This window comes from Triturus cristatus, chromosome 11, assembly GCF_964204655.1.
Source record: "Triturus cristatus chromosome 11, aTriCri1.1, whole genome shotgun sequence".
Taxonomy (NCBI): Eukaryota; Metazoa; Chordata; class Amphibia; order Caudata; family Salamandridae; genus Triturus; species Triturus cristatus.
Window position 1 is genome coordinate 919,796,549 of NC_140594.1, and position 24,415 is coordinate 919,820,963.

Below are 24,415 nucleotides of genomic sequence, written 5' to 3' on the forward strand. Positions count from 1 at the left end.
ATGGTTAGTGTTGCCCTGACTACATCTCCCGGAATGCATTGCCTGTCTGCACTGACACGTGTGGACTGCAGTGTGATTCTCGTTTCACAATGGGGGATGTGGGATAGGGGTAGGGGGGGCTACATTGCTGTGCTTTCGTCTTACCTTGGTGTGTTGCGGCTCTGGCAGAGCTGTCGGCGTCCCCAAGACCCACGACGCTCTCCTGCTGGATTGTGGCCGCCACCAGCTCCTCCAGTTCGGTGAGGGCAGGTGCCCTGTTGGTTCCACCTCCGGTCTGGCTGGCCTCCTTCTGGATGTCGCCCATCTTCCTCTTGGTTACAATCCTCAGGTCATACCAGCGCTTTTTGAGGACCTCAATGTCCCTGTGGGTCACTCCCACAGCATTGACCTGCGCCTGGATGGCCAGCCATATGTTGCGCTTTTCCGCCTCAGGCACTTGCAGGGATTGCCTTCCAAACAGCTTCTGGTGCTGCTTCACCACCTCCTCCACCAGCACCTGGAGTTCCTTGGGGCTAAATTTCAGCTTCCTCCTCCTTTCCCCTCCGTCTTTCTGTGTTCTCTGGCTGGACATGCTGTTCGTTTACCCGCTCGCACATGCAACGGCTCCCTGCCTCTCCTCTGCACTCCAAGCCTCTCCAGGGTCGGCTAATTATGTACACCTGCCTGGGTGTGGCCACTTCGGCTAATTATGTACACCTGCCTGGGTGTGGGCACTTCCTGGTTGGGTGGGCTGTCGTTGCACAGGATTAGCTGTTTCGTCAAGTCATGTGATTTTATTTACCGAATCCGTACATACCGATTCGGTATTTTCCGATTCGGTAAATACCACCTCGGTATTTTCCGATTCGGTAAATACCACCTCGGTATTTTCCGATTCGGTAAATACCACCTCGGTATTTACCGATTCGGTGAATTCCGATTCGTGATTACCGAATGTTACCGAATCGGTAACTGTTACCGAATTTTTACCTACATATAACTTACCGATTCTAATTTACCGATTCGGTACGGCTCGGTATTTAAGAACCGGTAACATTTATTTACCTACATGAGGCCCATAATGAGGGTGATGGTCTGTGTAATTTTACTTCTTTTCTTCATTTACTTTATTTTGACGATTTAATTATGAGCTTGCTTTTTAATTGGCTTTGCAATTAAAGACTCTTGTTTTTTAATGTGTCTATGAAATTATTGACTGAGTAGATGTAAGGATATTTTAGTTAGTACAATGGATCTTGCATCCAGTGTTATTCAAGCTAAAATGTTGTATATTTTCTCTCTCTTTACATTTTTACTTTATATGTTCATGTTGGATTTCAGCATTTGTATGTACTGAGAACTTCTTATTAAGAGAACAAGTCTGATTGCCTTTTGACGAAACGGGAAATAAAAATGCAGATTTGTCACAATGTAACCTGCATAAAATATAATGTCAACATTAGTTCGATTATGGGTGCTATTAATTGAAAATGTTTAGTTTAGTGGTAGATTTTGGGTGATGACATGACATGAAGATATGTGGTACCTTTTCATAATATTTGTAATTAAAACGTTTAGGCTGTGGGTGCTTCAGGAAATGATTTCTCACCAAAACAAAATAATGTCCACATGAGTATGGTTCACTTTCTTTAATCTTTTGTATTTTTGTGCCAACATGATTCAATCTGTAGTACTGTCTTGTTTAGTCCTTTGATGTTGGGTGCATTAATATTTAGAATACATTGTCTTATATAATTTTGTATGTATGAAAGCCAAACATTTTTCTTGATTATTTTACTTTCTCTATGCATATTACATCTGATGATACATTCTTCTTTACTGCCAAAAGTATTTTTGTCAATACATTGCATTTGGTACTGTAGGAATGTAATTAACAACATAGATGATATTTTTTATTTTATATTTAAAGGTTTTCAAATATTGCTTTTTTGTTCATTTCAGCCTGTGATGGAGCTAATGTACGAACAAAACATGTTTGATGTTTTGTCTGTTTTAAAATGAAAAAATAATGAATAAAGAACGTTTTTAAATTACACTGGCTGAGAGTGTCCTGAAACATTGATGGTTAGACTTTGAACTGAAGAATTTCTTAAACTGATTATATGTAACCGTCGCATCTCTTTTCCATTGTAATGTTTAAAAAATGAAGGGTTTCTCAAAACAATTAAATGATTTTAAACACATACAAAAGAAACCAGTGGTTTCATACTTTTAACAAAATGCGGATCTTTTTTCTTTTTTAAACAACAAACATCTATCGTATATTGATTGTGGATAAGCTACTGCTGTTCCATAGACCCTAAACATCCCGAACAGATCAATGGCTTGTTCTACAATGCATTAAATAATAAAATTAATGTGAGGAACACAGTACTTGCATCAATGATGCAGTTCTTATTTTACACATTCAATTTTTAATAGAATCATTTTTAGAACTACAGCAAAATGAATATATAGACCCTTAGGAGCAAATTATAAAATACAGAATAGGATAAAAAGAGAGAAAAGAGAGGTTCAATAGATCAGCCCCATGGACATGGGAAAAAGAGACAGCTATTATTTTCAAGGAAGATAAAAACCCTTTGGACTAATCCATCTGAAGAGTGACTTTCTTTTGTGGACCAAAATGAGCGCTTGTAGAAGGAAACTGCATTTGAAAGTTATTTGGTGATGGTGGGACTCCACCGAAGCTATGAGATTTACATAATTTTAGAAGGTGTCTTTGTAATAATTCTGCAACCTTACCTCATGTTAGGGAGATTGAATTCTAAAGCAAAATGGGGAGCCCTTGATATTTTGTCTCCATCCTCATAACTATCTCGAAAGCAAAAAGGGGTTTGTGATCCGAAACTGTAGAACATGCTTACCATGAAGAGAATTTCTAAAGAACTTTAAGCCTAATTCACAAAGCAATCTTACCCTTATTAAAAACGTTACTTGAGTAAGCTTAATACTTTTTGATATGCAGAACTTGCATTTTTGTAGAAACGTCTACTTTTGTAGTAATTTACACTTTTGTAGCATGCCGAGCAATACACACGGCCAACCAATGGTACTACAAAAAACTCTCATAGAAAATAATAAAGGTAGGGACTTACTACAAAACTGTAAGTTACTAAAAATGTACAGCTTGTGAATACTGAAAAGTATTAAAGTTACTCAAAGGTTTAAGTTACTAGAAAAGTGCAGTTTGTGAATCTAGCCAATAGCATTAAAATAAAATTAGCACAGACAGCTTAAAAGTATCTACATTTTTGCATAGGGGTTTTAAAATTTTACTTTTTGTATTTAAAGTGTATAAAATAAAAACGAATATTTTTGGATTTCTGGTATTGGACGTACACTGTTTTTATTAGTCATCATAATTTTGTGCTGAAAATATCATAGTCAATACATATAAAACAACGGCAAGTAATAGGGAAACTAGGAACACTCACTGTTAGAAATGTAAGTGCCTAAATCAAGGATCCTTAAACACAGATTACATTTTTTCAATTTTGCTTCTGGTTCAAAAGTTAACAAAAGTAAAACATATAAATAAAAGTTTTTGTTATATTTCATTTGAGATCATTATTCCGTTTTTTTCCAAATTTCCAATTTTTTCATTATATGATGTCTACTCTTCTGAATACTATGCACATGTTTAGCTCATTTACTTCATCATTTCCTACTTGTCATTGAACATGATGTTGTTGTCTAAAACTCTCTCTGTAAACAATACTGATGGAGGATTTAGATGTAACTCTTTAAACAGTCCATGCACTGCTTATACGCTTCTACATATTGTAATATGTTGCTTAGATATTTTCTAAAGGTTCTCATTCAGCCAGTTAATATAGTCATTCATCATTCTTGGTGCCAGAGAGAGATGTATTGGCCAGGTAACTAAGGATATCATTCCATGAAATGCATTATCATAGTGGACATGCACAACTTGCACACCTACCTGCTTGAGTCTCGCAGCATACATAAAACCATCATCTCTTAAGACATCATACATGCAAGTAAGTACATAGGTTAGTGGCAATTTAGTCAATCTTTTGTCATCAACCAACAGAGGTGCTGCTCGTGGATCTGTAATTCTGGGATACTTTTTAAGAAATTTAGATTTTTCATTTGGAGGGCTCCTATAAACATGATCTTTTTTTAGATCGTCTGTCAAGAGGTTACTCCAATTAGCAAATTTAAAAAGATTGTTAGATTCTGAAGTGATATGTGTGTTGGATTCCATAGCTTCTCGAAGAGCTCTGTCAGTGGTAAAGTAGTTACTCCAGAATTTGACTGCAGTCCATCTTCGAAGAAATGGCATGTTACTGTTGTCACGGTATGAGGGAGTGTCTAGGTCAATGGACTGAACTACTGGATAGACCAGGGCTTGCATCTTAGGTTTAAATTTTACTTCAAGGTCCTCTTGCAGCTGTAAAAATGGCAACATGTTTAAATTCAGTAAATCCTAAAGCTTGTTTTCACATCTTGAACACAACAAAAAGAACAAATGGAAATGATGTAAACAATTTGATTGTTATATTACAAACAAAAAAGTTTAAAAATCAGATTTTTTATAACACAGATTAAAAATCATGACCCCCATATGTAGTATCTTTTAGAATACCCTGCATCACTCAAATTAAAAAAATCCATGTTATACTACTATTCTAAAATAATAACTGTGAAGTGATCCAATATCAGGAGTAAAATGCAAACAAAGTGATGGGTAGAATACTTGGATTAATCTAAGCCTCTGGTTATTAATCTGGTCTATGCTAAGTCCACTGTTTTTGTGCCCATTATGCAACTCCAGACAGAGACAAGCTACATATGTTGTAACACTTTCAGATTATATTGTTTTTAGCCTACTTACCACTGTAAAGTATTTTGTGAATGATACAAAATTGCTCCGTCTCCATATGTGAAATTGACTCCAAAGGAGAACAAACAATGTACCAAAAATGCATATGAAAGTTCCTTATATATTCCATGACAACAGGTCTTCAGTATGTTTGTAACTTCTTACTTGGAGCTCATGAATTAAACTTTTGTGGTTCTCTGGAAAAACACTTGTAAACACATACCAAGGACCTCATTGCATGGTGAATTTATGTTGTTATTTCTGTGCTATCGAAATTCTTGAAACTAAGTCAAATCCCACTAGTAATTCCTCATTTATGGAACCAAAATCTCTGAGGGATGCAAGACAAGTGACAGGTCTGAAGTGTTTGTAGGAACTTTGAGCTGTTGCCTTTAGACCTGAAAAAACAGGTAGGAGTATCAGTATCAGCGCAATATCCTGTTGATATGCCTAAAACAAAATAAATCTGACCTTGATTAATGTAATATGATGCTCATGAATAGTGCTGTAATGCCTTTGGGTTATGTTCACGCTATATAAAACTGCAAACAAAACACAGAAGCACTCATACGGAGTGATCTTACTCAATATATTCACTTTGTGTATTACCATCAAACAGTACATACAGCTACCTTGAGTTTGTTATTCATTTCCTTCTTCTACTTACATCATTTTGATGTTTGATGCTCCAGCCGTCCACGAAATGTGCACAGGATGCATGAACTGAGATCGCAAAGAACAAGCATTTCAATCTTTTCTAGTCCTTGGCATATGTTCCCTGAAACAACTATTGAAATGTTTCTGCCCAAAAATATTTTTCATTTGTCTAAATGAAAAAAAAATGTAGCAACCAGAAATGTGTTGCAGTTTGACACAGATTTTGAATCTGGTTGTGTCAGAGTGAAACAATGCCATGAGTTTTTGCTGCCTGTGATGGAGCGTTGGCCGGCTACAGGTACCCAGTTCGGACTTCTGAAAAGAATACCCTAAATCCTGCTTTGCAGAGCTTTGTGAGGATCCATTTTACAGATGTATCGTGCAGCTGAAGTGATGCCTAGGTTCTGAGATGCAGCGAGGCTCCCATGTGAAGTCCTGTGTTGTCGTCGGGGCACTGTTGACCAGGGCTTGCAATGCAAAGTCTGAAGTCGAGGATTTGCTGTACAGTCCAAATTATGTGCAGGTACCGAGGAGCAGCAAGACTGTAATGTGGAGTCTGGCAGTGTTGTGTAGGCTGTCGTCGACGAAGGATGCAAGGTCATGTTCCGAGAATACATTGCACAGAGGTGTGCCGATGCAGGCATGGACTGTGATGTGGGTATTTGTGGTGTTGCATCGGTTCTGCTCATTATTGTGCAGCAGAGGAGATGAGCCAGTTTTGCTAGATCCATAGAGGCTGGCATGGCATCTTAGGCCTACTTCTAAAGGTCCAGGCCTGATGTGGCACCACTTGTTGGGGTAGACACACAAATGGAGCCTTTTGTCCTGAGGCCCAACTCACAAGGCTAGTCAGTTATCCCAAGATTCACTCTGGGGTTCTGGGTTAAAGATATTCAGTTTTAGTCCTTCTCACCCAGGCAAAACAGCAGCAGGTAGCAGGTCAGTACAACAAGGCAGCATCACAGCAGGGTAGCACTTCAGCAGAGTGGCAGCCCCTTAGCATCAAAACTCTCCTTCTTCCTGACAAAGTATCTACAGGTACAGAAGTGTACTGAAAAGTTGGTGTTTAAAGTCCATTATTTATACCCAGTTGGGCTCTTGAAGTGGGTGAAGTGCTTTTAGAGTTTTTCCTTTGAAGTCCCCAGGCAGGCACCTTGCTTTCCCTGCCCTTGCGCCACAGTAACTACATTGGGAATGCAGTCCTTTGTGTGGAGGCAGTATACAGGCTATTCAAGTTTAAATATGTCTGGGTCCACCTCTGCCCTCCCATCCTGCCATTGATGGCCCATCCAGGCACACCTAAGGTCCCTATTGTGTCTGGCTGTCTAGGAGGAATACACAAATTCCAACTGTCAGCTTCACCATCTTGTGACTAAAAAAACGCTATGGACCCTATATGGCTTAGGCAGGAAAATGCCATTCTTCTAAAAGTAGCATTTTCAAAATTGTAAATTTAAATGCGACTTTGCCAGAAGTTAGGATTTTTCATTACATTCCCAAAAATGCCAAACATGAACTAATTACTTGGTCTCATTTGGAAATTTCAGCTTACTAAATGGAATAAGGTAACTCCAAACTTAGTCTAGGGGAGACATATGCCGTACAGTAGTGAAAAATGAATGTTGGAGTTTTTCAATATCAGGACATATAAAAACTTAAAGGTACTTGTCCTATTTTTTAAATACACTGCACCCTACCCTCAGGGCTGTTCAAGGACTTTCCTAGGGTGACTAATCAGTATTAAAAAGGAAGGTTTTGGCCTGGCAAAATGAGGGAGTATCTTGCCAGGTCAAAATGGCAGTTAAAGATTGCATATACAGGCTGCAATGACAGGTCTGAGACAAGTTTAAAGGACTACTTAAGTAGGTAGCGCAATATGTGCTGCAGGTCTACTAGTTGTATATCATTTAGAGTCACTAGGCACATGTAGTGCCACTTTACTATGGACGTACACATAAAATAAATATGCCAATTCAGTATAAACCAAGGTTATCATGTTTTAAGAGGGATCACATACATTTTAGTACTGGTTAGTAGTGGTAAAGTGTCTAGAGACTTGAGGCCAGCAAAATCAAGATCAGTAAAAATAGGGGAGGCAGGCAAAAAGTTTGTTGGAATATTACCCTAAGGCTGACAGGTTTAACAAATGGTCTACTTTACAATAAACTTTTTCATGAAAAATAATAATAATAATGTAAAATATGATCTGCTTTTATTTAATTTACATGTAACATATCTTGAATGAAAGCATAGCACCATTAAAAGGAGAGTCGCATTCAGCCATTGTATACTACCTTTGTATTTTGATATTTCCTAGCGCCTTTTTATCCCCATGTCAGATCTTTGCTAATTCGAGCCTCATTGTATAGCCTCTTCGCAAATTCCGCCGCAGCATGCTGAACATTCCAATCCCGGGCGTGGTCATGACGGCTCCCGGCCGTCGTGCGCACACGCCCACCGTGACTCATGACAGCCAGGAGCTGTCATGAGCATGGAAGAGGTTAAAAACAGCAACTCCAGTATAGATCAGTTCCAAGAAACTATGTATGATTTGACCTGCAAGATGTTGTCCTACTGCAAGTATGCTACTGCACAACTCTCAGTGGGTTCATCTACTAAATACAACCCTCATGATATCAACTTACAAGAAAATCATGGGCAGAATAATGAGGGACAAAATATCAAAAGTTACATGTAAACAGAGAAGTTTAGATGATGTACGTATATATATATATATATATTATCTACTGGCGGTCGCCAGTAGATAGTTATAGTTAGCACCGAGTTCCCATAGGAAATCTGAAAATTCTATTTTGAATAACTTTGGCGCCGGTTGACGAATCCTCGCGAAAGTTTCAAAACTAATGGGGCGCTCCGCTCAGCTCCTACCCTGAAAGTCTCGGGGTGATTTGTCAAGTGGGGGCTGAGAAAAAAGGAGGGTCCCAAAACGCGTTTTCCCCATGCATTTTCCCATAGGACCTTTAGTCGAAGGTACAGCCCGAACGGCTAAACAGAATTACTTGAAATTTGGCAAAGAGGTAGTCCTCAGGTCAGGGGTGTGCCTTTTGCATATATGGTGTCAATCTGTTCAGTAGTTCCTGAGAAAATTGCAGTTAAAAGCACATAAATATCTATATGCGCGCACCGTGCGCGAGCGTAATTCTGATTGGTGGTTAGATGTCAGTCAACATTCGAATCGGTCGAAATCAGAAAGTGTCAGACGCCATTTTGTGTGTGGCAGTGAAAAACAAAGGTGGAGAACGTGAAAAGGGGGCAGGGTAGAGAGTTCCTGACCCCCTAGCCTTTGTCAGGGAGTCCCTGAAGGACCCCGAAGGGTGAAAAAAACATTTTTATTTTTTTTCAAAAAATCGCAGGGTGTGCGCACGGTGAAAAACCCTTAAAAAAAAACATTTTAAACGAGCCATTCCATATTACAGGACACAGTCAATCTAAAACTATGTACATAGGTAGTTTATTGTAAAATAAATATATAAAAAATATAATAATACATACATAAATTAGCATTTAAAAAACCTTACAAATTCACAAAAAAAAACATAGGTTTCACACACGTTATAGTTAGAAATTAGCATTTAAAAAACCTTGTAAATTCACTTAAAAAACCATAGGTTTCACACACGTTATAGTTAGGAATTAGCATTTTAAAAACCTTTCAAATTCACTGAAAAAACCATAGGTTTCACACATGTTATAGTTAGCTGGACATTTCACTCGTAAAAAAACATTGAAATTCCCCCGTTATAGTTAGTTCAGCTAAATATAACTCGCGCGACCGCAATCCACTGCTGATGATGTCACATATTACATCACTGTATTCACTAAGATACTGTTAATAAGTCAGTTATACAATTAATTTTACAAAAAAAAACATCCATTTAGACGCTTTTTTACCCATTTATTCTTCCATTAACCTTTAGATATACATATATAAAAAATATTTATTTTTCAGAAAGACACATATTCACTGGATGATGTCATCAGTGATGTCATCAGTGATGTCATTTGAGATGTCACGAGTGATGTCATGAGTGATGTCACTGACCAGTGAGAAGTAGAGAGAGTAATAGAGAGTAGTAGATAGTAGAGAGTGAGCAGTAGAGTGAGTAGTAGAGAGTAGTTGAGAACGAGTAGTAGAGAGTGAGTAGTGGAGAGTGAGCAGTAGACAGCGAGTAGTGGAGAGTGAGTAGTAGAGAGTGAGTAGTAGAGAGTGAGTGGTAGAAGCAGTAGAGTGAGTAGTAGAGAGTGAGTAGTAGAGAGAGAGTAGTGGAGAGTGAGTAGTAGAGAGTAGTAGAGAGCGAGTAGTAGAGAGTGAGTAGTAGAGTGAGTAGTGGAGAGGGAGTAGTAGAGAGAGAGTAGTAGAGAGTAGTAGAGTGAGTAGAAGATCGTAGTAGAGAGTGAGTAGTAGAGAGTGAGTAGTAGAGAGTAGTAGTAGAGAGTAGTAGTAGAGAGTAGTAGAGAGTGAGTAGTAGCGAGTGAGTAGTAGAGTAGTAGAGAGTGAGTAGTAGAGAGTAGTAAAGTGAGTAGAAGAGAGTAGTAGAGAGTAAGTAGTAGAGAGTGAATAGTAGAGAGTGAGTTGTAGAGAGTGAAAACTAGAGAGTAGTAGCGAGTGAGTAGTAGAGAGTGAGTAGTAGAGATTGAGTAGTAGAGAGTAGTAGAGTGAGTAGTAGAGAGTGAGTAGAAGAGAGAGAGTAGTAGAGAGTAGTAGCGAGTGAGCAGTAGAGAGTAGTAGAGGGTGAGTAGTAGAGAGTGAGTAGTGGAGAGTAGTAGAGAGTGAGTAGTAGAGAGTAGGAGAGAGTGAGTAGTAGAGAGCGAGTAGTAGAGAGAGTAGTAGAGAGTAGTAGAGTAGTAGAGAGTAGTGAGTCAGTGTCAGTCAGTCAGTGTCAGTTTCATTCAGACAGTGTCAGTCAGTCAGTCAATGTCACTCAGTGTCAGTTAATCAGTGTCAGTGTCAGTCAGTGTCAGTCAGTCAGTGTCAGTAAATCAGTGTCAGTCATTGTCAGTCAGTGTCAGTCAATCAGTGTCAGTCAGCGTCAGTCAATCAGTGTCATTCAATGTCATTCAGTCAGTGTCAGTCAGTGTCAATCAGTCATTGTCAGTCAGTCAGTGTCCGTCAGTCAGTGTCAGCTAGAGCAGCTCTGCTGACCTGGTTCTCTGGCTCTAAAGCAGCTCTGCTGACCTGGTTTTCTCCCTCTAAAGCAGCTCTGCTGACCTGGTTTCTCTGGCTCTACAGCAGGTCTGCTGACCTGGTTTTCTGACTCTAGAGTAGGGGTGGGCGGAATTTGCGAAATTCACTTTCTCAAATTATCGCGAAAATGTTAAAAATCTCCGCAAAAATGAGGAAATATCGCGAAGATGCGGACATTTTTTTCCAGCCTGTTCGCGGTAGTTTCTGAGTGGTCGCGGCTCGCCAACTTACCCATGCAGTTTCTCGCGGGCACAGCCATCTTGTTTTCACTTGTCTCGCGGTGCATGATCGCGAGAAGAAAGACGTGTTCGCGCGACGAATGACGTTACTGCGAGACAGCGCAAATGGCTACCAATAATCCAACATCTCGTGGAGAACGTGACCGGATTGGGAAAACTTGTCGGCGATCGCAGGGATTCAGGTAAGGCGATCGCGCGCACGCGAGAATGTATTATTTTACAGCGCGAGCAAGCAAAAAACTTCCGGTAAAATGCGGATTGCGGAAATTTTGATATTTTCGCGTTCTCCGCAGAACGCAAAAATGTCAAATTATCGCAATTTTCGCGAGCAGAATGGAATTTTAGCCCAGGCCTACTCTAGAGCAGCTCTGCAGAGATGTGTGAATGGGCGATTGATTAGGTGTATAGGTATAAGAGTGCATGTGGAAACAGTTGTTTGGGTGACTGAGTGTATTTATCGGTGTGTTGGTGAGCGATTATATGTTTTAGTTGTACATCATCAACAAAGTAAAAAAATAAAAGACATTGTATGTGAGAGTTGGTGTATATAAATAAGTATGTGTAAGAGTCAGTGATTGTGAGAGTAACTATATGAATGAGTGTATAATTGTAATGGTGATTTTTTAACATAGTAACTATGAGTTACTATGTGTTTGAATAAATGAGGTGTTGTTGGATAAATGTGTAAGTGAGTAAATATAAGTGTGATTAATTTTTTTCATAAGTGAGTAGGATGACTGCATAACCGAGTAAGATGACTGCTGATGTGTCAATGTCTATATATGTGTATAAGTGCATTTGATAGTGTTCTATTAATTGGTGACTGCATGTATAAATGATTCTGTTGTTGAATGGGTAGTTGTGTGTGTAGACTTAGGAGTCAGTGAGTGGGTATGTAATAACTGGTATTGACGTGTCAATGGTTTTAAATACGGTACTCTGTATTTTACAGTGAGTGATGAAAGGTTATACTAGTGTATGATGAGATGTATCAGATTGTCACATGGATGATGTCATCAGTGATGTCATTTGAGATGTCATCAGTGATGTCATCAGTGATGTCACTAACCATGTCATGAATGATGTAATATGTGACATCATCAGCAGTGGTTTGCGGGCACGTGAGTTATAGTTAGCAGAACTAACTATAATGGAGGAATTTCTATGGTTTTGTACGAGTGAAATGTCCAGCTAACTATAACGTCTCTGAAAACTGGTTTTTTCAGTCAATTTCAAAACGTTTTTAAATGCTAATTTCTAACTATAACGTCTCTGAAAAATATGTTTTTTTGTCAGTGAATTTCAAAGGTTTTTTAAATGCTAATTTTTAAGTGTGATAGTAGTTATACCTATTTTTTTGTACTGATTTTCTACAGTTTTTTTAACTGTTTATTTATAAATATTTTATTAATTAAATAACATTATATAATTGCACACAAAAAATTCAAACTGAAATATTGATTAATTCTTTGATTCCATTTTTTATTTTAATATATGTATATTTTTTGCTTTTGAAAAAATGTATTTCCAATTTTTTTTGCGCAATCAAAGCGTACACATCACAGTGGGTGTGCAGATTCTAGACTCCATTTTAGAAAAGTCATGAAGGATCCGCGTACGGTGTGCGACGGCAGCGTATTTTTCAGTAACATCATATACATTTAGTATTACATGATGTGCGCGATTGGTATGCGACCAGTCCATGACTCCTGCTCTCGCGCATTCGCAACACATGCGCATTACGGTACGAGATGCTTGCGCGGTGGCGGGTCCCGCGTGATGTCATATACGTGCTGGGGTGCGCTGGGTGTGGGACTCCCGCAAAAAAAAATTATGTCCCAAAATGATATGTATGTGTCCTTAATATACATATTAGGGCAAGAGATTATCTAAGATATTCATAAAAATAATATATTTGTACTTTTCTAAAATATGTTTTCAAGAAGTCGGGTGTGTGCATCCTGAGTGCAGAGAACCAGGTCAGCAAAGCTGCTGTAGAGCCAGAGAAACCAGGTCAGCAGAGCCGTTGTAGAGCCAGAGAACCAGGTCAGCAGAGCTGCTCAAGAGCTTAAGAAGCAGGTCAGCAGAGTTGCTCTAGAACCAGAGACCCAGGTCAGCAGAGCTGCTCTAGAGCCAGAGACCCAGGTCAGAAGAGCTGCTCTAGAGGCCGAGAACCAGGTCAGCAAATCTGCTCTAGAGTCAGAAAACCAGGTCAGCAGAGCTGCTTTAGAGCCATAGAACCAGGTCAGCAGAGCTGCTCTGTAGCCTAAGAACTAGGACAGTAGAGCTGCTCTAGAGCCTAAAAACCAGGTCAACAGAGCTGCTCTAGAGCCAGAGAACCAGGTCAGCAGAGCTGCTGCAGAGCCAGAGAAACCAGGTCAGTAGAGCTGCTTTAGAGGGAGGGAACCAGGTCAGAAGAGCTTCTATAGAGCCAGAGAACCATGTCAGCAGAACTGCTTCAGAGCCATAGAACTGGGTCAACGGAGCTGCTTTAGAGCCAGAAAACCAGGTCTGCAGACCTGCTGTAGAGCCAGAGAAAACAGGTCAGCAGAGCTGCTTTAGAGAGAGAGAACCAGGTCAGCAGAGCTGCTTTAGAGCCAGAGAACCAGGTCAGCAGAGCTGCTCTAGCTGACACTGTCTGACTGACACTGACTGACTGACACTGACTGACACTGATTGACTGACACTGACTGACACTGATTGACTGACACTGACTGACACTGATTGACTGACACTAACTGACACTGATTGACTGACACTGACAGACTGACTGACACTGACTGACTGACATTGACTGACATTGACTGACACTGACTGACTACTCTCTACTACTCTACTACTGACTCTCTACTACTCTCTCTCTACTACTCACTCTCTACTACTGACTCTCTACTACTCTTTACTACTCTCTCTCTACTACTCACTCTCTACTACTCACTCTCTACTACTCTCTACTACTCACTCTCTACTACTCTACTACTCTCTACTACTCACTCTCTACTACTCATTCTCAATTACTCACTCTCTACTACTCTACTACTCACTCTCTACTACTCACTCGCTACTACTCTCTACTACTCACTCTCTACTACTCACTCTCTACTACTCACGCTCTACTACTCTCTACTACTCACTTTCTACTACTCTCTACTATTCACTCTCTACTACTCACCTTCTACTACTCACTCTACTACTTTCTACTACTCTCTACCACTCACTCTCTACTACTCTACTACTCACTCTCTACTACTCTCTCTTTACTACTCACTCTCTACTACTCACTCTACTACTCTATCCTACTCACTCTGTACTACTATCTCTCTCCACTACTCTCTACTACTACTCTCTACTATTCACTCTCTACTACTCACTCTCTACTTCTCTCTACTACTCACTCTACTACTCTCTGCTGCTCTCTAGCACTCACTCTCTACTACTCTACTACTCTCTCTCTACTACTCACTCTCTACTACTCTCTCTCTACTGCTCTCTACTACTCTCTACTACTCACTCTCTACTACTCACTCTACTACTTTCTACTACTCTCTCTCTACTACTCACTCTCTACTATTCACTCTCTACTATTCACTCTCTACTACTCACTCTCTACTAATCGCTCTCTACTACTCACTCTCCACTACTCACTCTCTACTACTCGCTCTCTACTACTCTATACTACTCACTCTCTACTACTCACTCTGTACTACTCTCTACTACTCTCTCTGCTACTCACTCTCTACTACTCACTCTCTACTACTCTACTACTCTCTACTACTCACTCTACTACTCACTCTCTACTCTTCACTACTACTCACTCTACTACTCTCTCCTACTCTCTACCACTCACTCTCTACTACTCTACTACTCACTCTCTACTACTCACTCTACTACTCTATACTACTCACTCTGTACTACTCTCTCTACTACTCTCTACTACTACTCTCTACTATCCACTCTCTACTACTCACTCTCTACTTCTCTCTACTACTCACTCTACTACTCTCTGCTGCTCTCTAGCACTCACTCTCTACTACTCTACTACTCTCTCTCTACTACTCACTCCCTACTACTCTCTCTCTACTACTCTCTACTACTCACTCTACTACTCTCTCCTACTCACTCTCTACTACTTTCTCTCTACTACTCACTCTCTACTATTCACTTTCTACTACTCACTCTCTACTACTCGCTCTCTACTACTCACTCTCCACTACTCACTCTCTACTACTCGCTCTCTACTACTCTCTACTACTCACACTTTACTACACTCTAATACTCTCTACTACTCTCTCTGCTACTCACTCTCTATGACTCACTCTCTACTACTCTACTACTCTCTACTACTCGCTCTACTACTCACTCTCTACTATTCTCTACTACTCACTCTAGTACTCTCTCCTACTCTCTACCACTCACTCTCTACTACTCTACTACTCACTCTCTACTACTCTATCTCTACTACTCACTCTCTACTACTCTCTCTACTACTCTATACTACTCACTCTGTACTACTCTCTACTACTCACTCTGTACTACTCACTCTCTACTACTCACTCTCTACTACTCTCTACTGCTCACTCTCCACTACTGATTCTCTACTACTTGCTCTCAACTACTCTCTACTACTCACTCTACTACTCACTCTCTACTACTCTACTACTCTCTACTACTCGCTCTACTACTCACTCTCTACTATTCTCTACTACTCACTCTACTACTCTCTCCTACTCTCTACCACTCACTCTCTACTACTCTAGTACTCACTCTCTACTACTCTCTCTTTACTACTCACTCTCTACTACTCACTCTACTACTCTATCCTACTCACTCTGTACTACTCTCTCTCTCTACTACTCTCTACTACTACTCTCTACTATTCACTCTCTACTACTCACTCTCTACTTCTCTCTACTACTCACTCTACTACTCTCTGCTGCTCTCTAGCACTCACTCTCTACTACTCTAATACTCTCTCTCTACTACTCACTCCTTACTACTCTCTCTCTACTACTCTCTACTACTCACTCTACTACTCTCTACTACTCACTCTCTACTACTCTCTCTCTACTACTCACTCTCTACTATTCACTCTCTACTACTCACTCTCTACTACTCGCTCTCTACTACTCACTCTCCACTACTCACTCTCTACTACTCGCTCTCTACTACTCTCTACTACCCACTCTCTACTACACTCTACTACTCTCTACTACTCTCTCTGCTACTCACTCTCTACGACTCACTCTCTACTACTCTACTACTCTCTACTACTCGCTCTACTACTCACTCTCTACTATTCTCTACTACTCACTCTACTACTCTCTCCTACTCTCTACCACTCACTCTCTACTACTCTACTACTCACTCTCTACTACTCTATCTCTCCTACTCACTCTCTACTACTCACTCTACTACTCTATACTACTCACTCTGTACTACACTCTACTACTCACTCTGTACTACTCACTCTCTACTACTCACTCTCTACTACTCTCTACTGCTCACTCTCCATAACTGATTCTCTACTACTTGCTCTCAACTACTCTCTACTACTCACTCTACTACTCACTCTCTACTACTCTACTACTCTCTCTACTTCTCACTCTCTACTACTCTCTCTACTACTCACTCTCTACTACTCACTCTCTACTACACACTCTCTTCTACTTGCTCTCTGCTACTCGCTCTCTACTACTCTCTAGTACTCCCTCTAATACTCACTCTCTACTACTCTCTACTACTCACTCTCTACTACTCCACTATTCTCTACTACTCACTCTCCACTACTCACGCTCTACTACTCTACTACTCTCTACTACTCTCTCTCTACTACTCACTCTCTACTACTCACTCTCTACTACTCTCTACTACTCACTCTCTACTACTCTCTACTACTCACTCTCTTCTACTCTCTACTACTCACTCTCTACTACTCTCTCTACCACTCTCTACTACTCACTCTCTACTACTCTCTACTACTCACTCTCTACTACTCTCTCCCTCTACTAATCTCTACTACTCACTCTGCTACTCACTCTCTACTACTCTTTACTACTCACTCTCTACTACTCACTCTCTACTACTCTCTACTACTCACTCTCTACTACTCTCTACTACTTTTCTACTACTCACTCTACTACTCACTCTCTACTACTCTCTACTACTCACTCTCTAATACTCACTCTCTACTTCTCACTCTCTACTACTCACTCTACTACTCTCTACTACTCACTCTACTACTCTATACTACTCACTCTCTGATACTTTCTCTACTACTCTCTACTACTCTCTACTACTCACTCTCTACTCTCTATTACTCGCTCTCTACTCTCTACCTCTCTACCTTTCTCTCTACTACTCTATACCTCTTTACCTCTACCTCTCTACCTCTACACCTCTACCTATACACCTCTACCTCTCTACCTCTCTGTACATGCACACATATGCACATATATATATGCATATATATGCATATGCATTTATATATGTATGTGTATATATATATATATATACATATATAAACATATAAACTGCATATCTATATAAATATAAATTCATGCAAACATATACATATATGCATACATATGCATGGTATGTATATGAAATTTTGAAAAACACTAATAAAAGCAAAGCTAAAAAGCCACCTAATTATAAACAGAATTGCTTTAACTTAAACGAGGGCGAGACCTATTGCATTTTCAATGCTCGTTTACTTTGGTTCCATCAAGAAGGCATTCAGATGTGACACATTTGCCATAAATTCGGAATGGTAGCTCTCTAGTTCCTCATTAGATCACTGTAGCAAAGCTACTGCTCACCATGGAAGTCTGTTGCTGGTATTCAAAGTGCATGTTTCAGTCTGCATGTCAGAACTCTTTAATGAAATAGAAGAGGATTTGAGAAGTCAAAATGTGCCCTAAGTTTTCTTTCTGCAGCACTAATCATAATTTCTATGGCAAAATTAACCCCCTCATTTTGTTCCTTTGCAAATTAAATGTTTTAAATGTTACCACTTTATTCCAATCAAGATTTCTTCAGGTGTGCCATAACTTTGTCATAAGTAAGACTGTTAGCGCTCTAGTTGTTCTTTAAAACACTCTGGGATTTCTGTCATTGGGCTATACTTGGGCTACATCTCGGTGATATTTGTGCTACATTTGGGCTCTTTTGTCTCTGGTGGCCATCTTGGGAACCTTGTTATGAAGATTCCAAATTTCCTCATTTACTGCAGTCTCCTCAGTAGGCATACTGTCAGTTTTTTACGTTGATTCAATGAAGAAGGCATTCAGATGTGTCACACATTTGCCATAAATTCAGAATGTTAGCACTCTAGTCGCTCACTAGATCACTGTCGTAAAGCTACTGCTCACCAGGGAAGTCTGCTGCTGGTATTGAAAGTGCATGTTTCAGTCTGCATGTCAGAATTCTTTAATGAAATAGAAGAGGATTTGTGAAGTCACTCAAAATGTGCCCTAATTTTTCTTTCTGCAGCACTAATCATACATTCTATGGCAAAATGAACTCTCTCATTGTGTTCCTTTTTAAATTAAATGTTTTAAATGTTACCACTTTATTCCAATCAAGATTTCTTCAGGTGTGCCATACCTTTGTCATAAGTAAGACTGTTAGCGCTCTAGTTGTTCTTTAAAACACTCTGGGATTTCTGTCATTAGGCTGTACTTGGGCTACATCTCTGTGATATTTGTGCTACATTTGGGCTCTTTTTTCTCTGGTGGCCATCTTGGGAACCTTGTTATGAAGATTCCTAATTTCCTCATTTACTGCAGTCTCCTCAGTAGGCATACTGTCAGTTTTTTACTTTGATTCAATGAAGAAGGCATTCAGATGTGTCACACATTTGCCATGAATTCAGAATATTAGCACTCTAGTCGCTCATTAGATCACTGTAGTAAAGCTACTGCTCACCAGGGAAGTCTGCTGCTGGTATTGAAAGTGCATGTTTCAGTCTGCATGTCAGAATTCTTTAATGAAATAGAAGAGGATTTGTGAAGTCACTCAAAATGTGCCCTAATTTTTCTTTCTGCAGCACTAATCATACATTCTATGGCAAAATGAACCCTCTCATTTTGTTCCTTTTTAAATTAAATGTTTTAAATGTTACCACTTTATTCCAATCAAGATGGCTTCAGGTGTGCCATACCTTTGTCATAAGTAAGACTGTTAGCGCTCTAGTTGTTCTTTGGAACACTCTGGGAAGCTGCAGTAGAACACAAAGGAATCAACTGACAGTCTCTGACCTTGTTGGATGTACATGTTTTACTGAGAATGTCAGACTTCATTCTCACATGACTAAGAAAGATAATGTGAATTTACAGAAAATATGCTCTCAGTTTAGCTTATAGATCACCTTCCAAACCTCTGTGGGAAAAGCATGTGAAAATAGTTTTCTCTCAAACATGATTCATGATATCCCAGCAGAAGGCTTTTTCACATGGTAAAATCACCTTAGAACATACCACAATTCCTAAAATGAGTATGGTACCATCAACAAATGATTTATAATGTAACTAAAGTCTTAAAACCTTCTATTAACTGCAATGCTTTTTAATGAGGTGTTATCATGTATATTGGTCCCAAGATGGCTGCAAACACTTCTTGGATGAAGTGCTGACAGCCAATCAGATCTCACAATGAGATGTGTGGTTAGGCTCCGCCCAGATATGTATATAATTTTACTTTTGATTTTCACAGGAACTACTGAACGGATTTACACCATATATGCAAAAGGCACATCCCTGAGCTGAGGACTACCTCTCTGCCAAATTTCAAGTAATTCTGTTCAGCCGTTCGGGCTGTACCTTGGACTAAAGGTCCCTATGGAAAATTGCATGGGGAAAACGCGTTTTGGGACCCCCTTTTTTCTCAGCCCCCGCTTGACGAATCCCCCCGATACTTTCAGAGTAGGAGCGGAGCGGAGTGCCCCACCTATTTTGAAAATTTTGCGACGATTCGTCATCCGGCGCCAAAGTTATTCCAAATAGAATGTTGCGGATTTCCTATGGAAACACGGTCCTAACTATAACTATCTACTGGCGACCGCCAGTAGATAATATATATATATATATATATATATATATATATTACCTATTGGCTCTCGCCAGTAGGTAGTTATAGTTAGGACCAAGTTTCCATAGAAAGAGCATTTTTTGTTTTGCTTATAACTTTGGCATCGTTTGATTAATCTTCATGAAATTTTCCAAACTAATTCTTTGTTTATATCAGCTCCTATGTGGGAAGTTTGGGGGTGATTCGTTGTGGGGGGGGCCGAGAAAAAACGGGGGTCCCAAAACGTGTTTTCTCCATGGTAATTTCCATAGGAAAATTTAGACAAGGCTACAGGTCGAACGGGTGAACGGAATTACCCGTTGGCAGGGAGAAGGGTCTTGGTCTAGAAAGCACACTTTTGTTTATTTGGTGTAAATCCGCTCAGTAGTTTTGGGGGAAATATTGAAATTTACAGATATCGATATTTGGGAATTCTGCCATCTGATTGGCTGAGGCATTATGAGCACGAACTTGCTGCTTATTGGTTGTGAGCGCTGCGAGCGGTTGCAACTAGGAAGTGTTTGCCACCATTTTGTGATTCTGTTGAAGTGAGTAAGGGGAAAAAAGGGCAAAAAGAGTAGGAAAGAGGAGGGTAGGAGCGCTGTGAGGTCTGTGGGGTGGTTAGGGTGTGCTACACAGGGAGTGTGAAGTGATGTATTCACCCCTACCAGTGTGAAAGTCCTGTTTTGCCCAGAGGGAGATGGTGCTTAGGTGAGGTGGCAGTACACTCAGGGTGAAACCGTGAGCTGATTGCTACAAACTGATGTGCTCTCGGCGCTGTAGGGTGTGCTATGCAGGAATTGTGAAGTCAAGTATTCACCCCTAGCGGTGTGAAAGTGCTGTTTTGACCAGAGTGAGATGGTGCTTAGATGAGGTGCCAGTACACTCGGGGATGAAACCGTGAGCTGATTGCAGTAAACTGACGTGCTCCTGGCGCTGTATCATACTGGCCGCTGTAGCATAGCTGTGCAAGTGGTGTTAATATGGGTTTAGACTATAGCGGGAGTGGGAAGCAAACTACTCACCCCTACCGGTCTGAAGACTCCAATGGAGTGTTTTAGCAAGCAGGAATAAATAAATAATCATGAAAAATATAATGCAGAATGTTGCAATGCTACAGAAGAGAAATATTGAAATAAGTGTGTTTAAGAAAGTGGCTGTGTGGGATAAAGCGATGGAGTCTGCAAGTTATATAAAAAGTGTCTTTATGTAAGTGCCATAAATGGAACCACTGGTGCAAGATCTAAGGCATCTAGCTGAGGCAAACTCCAACCGCTTCTGCTGTATTCAAAGCTAATCTTCTGCATCAGTCAATTCCATATTACATGTTACAGTTCCATGTGACATAAACAATACCTATTAGACATGAATGACTATATTGTAGAATGAAAATAAAGGTAGGATACGATTACCACACTGTGCCAACCAGTTCCTAAACAATGCCGTGTCTTTTGATCTTGATCACCAGTTCGTGAGCAGAAGCTGAGGATGAGCTAATTTGTGTGAAAGGGCTTCGTGGATAAGAGGCAGGCAGAGAGACTTGTGTACAAAGAATAGATATGGTTTCAAAATGGATGTCGGGTTTGGGCTAATTTAGGAAGTAAATAGCCTATTTACATAGGCCATACATCATCCATCCCTGGTTAGTGTGGAGAGGTAAGGGCCAATAATGAAAACAGAGTTCAAATGCCTAAGCATACTTATTATACGAAAATAGTTCAATTGAAGTGTATTAAAAAATTTGATAGGAAAATGTCAAAAAAGTTGGAAATAATTAATCCAAGAATAAAGTGAAGTCTTGGAGATTACAGTCCGGAAGCTCTTAAGCGGCTTGAGATGCGTAATGTTCCAACAGGTGATTGTTGCCATCGTGTGAGAAAAGCGAAGCTATCCAATTCATATCCTCGAAGACACAGTAATGTTCCTCGAATGTTGGAGAGGCAATTTGAATTGGCAGGCAATCTGCGATGTTGTCAAAGGTCGCACGTTGCAGGAGATCTTTCGCGGCTGCGCAGAAATCCCATTCTGCCAGGATCCCTTTTTGAGTTGCCTCCACCATTGCTCCACTGCCCGAACAATCAAGTTCATGGTTTTCAAGATACTCCATTACCTGCTGGATATCGGGAGCATTTCCTGGGATGTTGGCAAGGCATAGATCCATTCGCCAGTCGGTTGGGCAAGTTTTGCGATAAAAAGATGGTTGCACGCACATTGTATATGTGTAAATAAATGTCATGTTGTAGCTGGCTCCGATAATAGATAGAGGAAGGCAGCCGAAAAGTTGTTCCATTTTTTCACGTTATTGATGTAGCTTCGCGTAGAGGTGTATTCTGTTGGAAATGCTTGTTACCACAGGGAGCGTAGCCATTTTTATCAAGCTAAATTAGTTGTAGGATGGCCGCAAATAGAGCGAGAATTATGGGCACTGTTGCTGTTATTCCAGAGATGATCGAATGAATGAGGTCTGGTATTAGACTAAAAACTGTTTGAAAGCCTGTGAGAAGGCCGGAGGAGACAATATTAAAAAAGTGTGCCAGACCTTAAATGTCAGATGTGTTGAAAATTGTGTAACAATTCACAAAGTGTAATGGGAGGTTCTTATTTAAAAGGGAGTGTATTTTACTTGAAGTTTGTGCTATCTGCAGTCGATAAATTACTTTTGGAGAAGTGAGGGACACTTCTGTTTGAAACAAAAGAGCTTTCAGTTTGCTCCGTTTAATAAATTCTGTTTTCAAAGTAGGTATTGAAGGCCAAGTTGAACTTTGGGAGTTACTTTGTGTGGGTGGGAATAGAGATTGCCAGAGGAAGTTATCCGGTTTGAAACAGTAAGGACATACGGTATGCCAGCTCACATTGCTTAGCAGTCCATGTTATTAAGAAGCAGGTAACTGCAGTTAGAAAGCTGTGTGAATGTTGATCTGGTTGTGGGAGTTGCCGTGCTTTTAAGAAAACACGCATGATTGTGGGCTGTAAGCTTAGAAGTGTCGTGCAGTTGGACATTCTTGCATAGGTGCAAAGGTGGCTATAGGAATAATGCTCTCAGCCTGCTGCTACCCAGAAACCGTCATGGCTACTGCGACGCACATATGCCCCACAGTTCACCTTTCAACACCGTCGTATGTGAAAGAGGGCCCACCACGTGCTGGCTGAAGCTTTTGGGCCTAGTTCTGCAAGCTGGGAAGGCTCCTGAGATAAACGCTGTCTACCGCGACACAGGCAGACAGCGCCCAGCCTGAGGCCCAGCACCGAGAAGAGCTCTGTATGTCACTAACACAGTATTCTAAGAGGTATGATGACGGACGATGTTCGATATTACTTGCTGCTTGGTTTTGATAGAACTCCCTCCGTTGAGGTGCATCAGACTCTGTGCTTCCGTAGCTAACTGCTGCATATGATTATTGGGCTTGGTTGACTGCAGTCGGTGGAGTACACCGTGGTACAGCAGGTCGGAACAGTGAAACGGGGTCTTGATTCTGTGACTGAGGATGTCAGAAGTTAAAATTTGTTATGATTTCTGTGTACCCACTCCGATCAGGTACAACCAACTGCGTACTTCCGAATCCTATGGCATGTGGCTGTGAGGCGTTAATGACCACTGCCTCTGGCCTACAGTGCGGTCAGCAGGGCTCACAATTCAGATTGAGTGGTGATTGTTTAATTACAGAATCCAGTAGGTAACTAACTACAACGTCTATAGAAATATACACAATAGCCTTTTAGTATACCTGCTTGAAGACGTTTTTTAAGATGACTTATAGGTCTAGTACAATGACCAAATTCTTCTTGGTAGTGGTAAAGAACACTAAATATTAGTGTACACAGTGGACAGCAGAGATCGCAATTCGAATTGTTTTGATTTATTTATTGCAGAGTTTTGTGTAATTTATGTTGTATTTTGTGAAGAGGACGTAATAAAAAGTATTCATGGAAGACTGTACATACTACTGCCTTCAATTTACACTGCAGACAGTAGTGTTCACAATTCAGATTGAGTCGCTATTGTAGATGACGCAGTCCTGTAGGCAAAAGACATTGCTCTAGTGTGCTTTTTCCGCACCAAGCATACGCATCATCACAGGGTCCACACACGGTTTTGTTTGCTTCGTGTACGGCAAACTGGGCAGCTCAAGTCAATGCCACGTGGCTGTGGGCCCTTGCTGACCGCTCTCTGTCATACACTGCAGACAGCAGTGTTTACAATTCTGATCGAGTCACTATTGCAGATGATGTAGTGTCGTAGGCAACAGACATTGCTCCTAGTACAGTCCACCCGCAGCACGCATCATCGCTGGCTGTGCACATGCTGAATGTTTTTGATGTGGCTATCTAAGTGCACTAGACCTGATGGACCCTTTATGATACGATCTTTTTGTGTGTTATTTCAGATCTACTGCCTGT

The 24,415-nt window shown here is 40.4% G+C and overlaps 1 protein-coding gene across 1 annotated transcript in view; it reads right to left on the reverse strand.

Moving 5' to 3' along the window:
* Positions 1–1,758: 1,758 nt before the first annotated feature.
* LOC146785615 (arylacetamide deacetylase-like) overlaps positions 1,759–24,415 on the reverse strand; it is a 398,643-nt gene continuing 375,986 nt past the window's right edge. Inside the window, exon 5 of the mRNA XM_085634877.1 lies at positions 1,759–4,417. Within this exon, the coding sequence (XP_085491003.1) occupies positions 3,809–4,417 (609 nt within the window). The 3' untranslated portion in view covers positions 1,759–3,808. The remainder of the gene's footprint in view (positions 4,418–24,415) is intronic.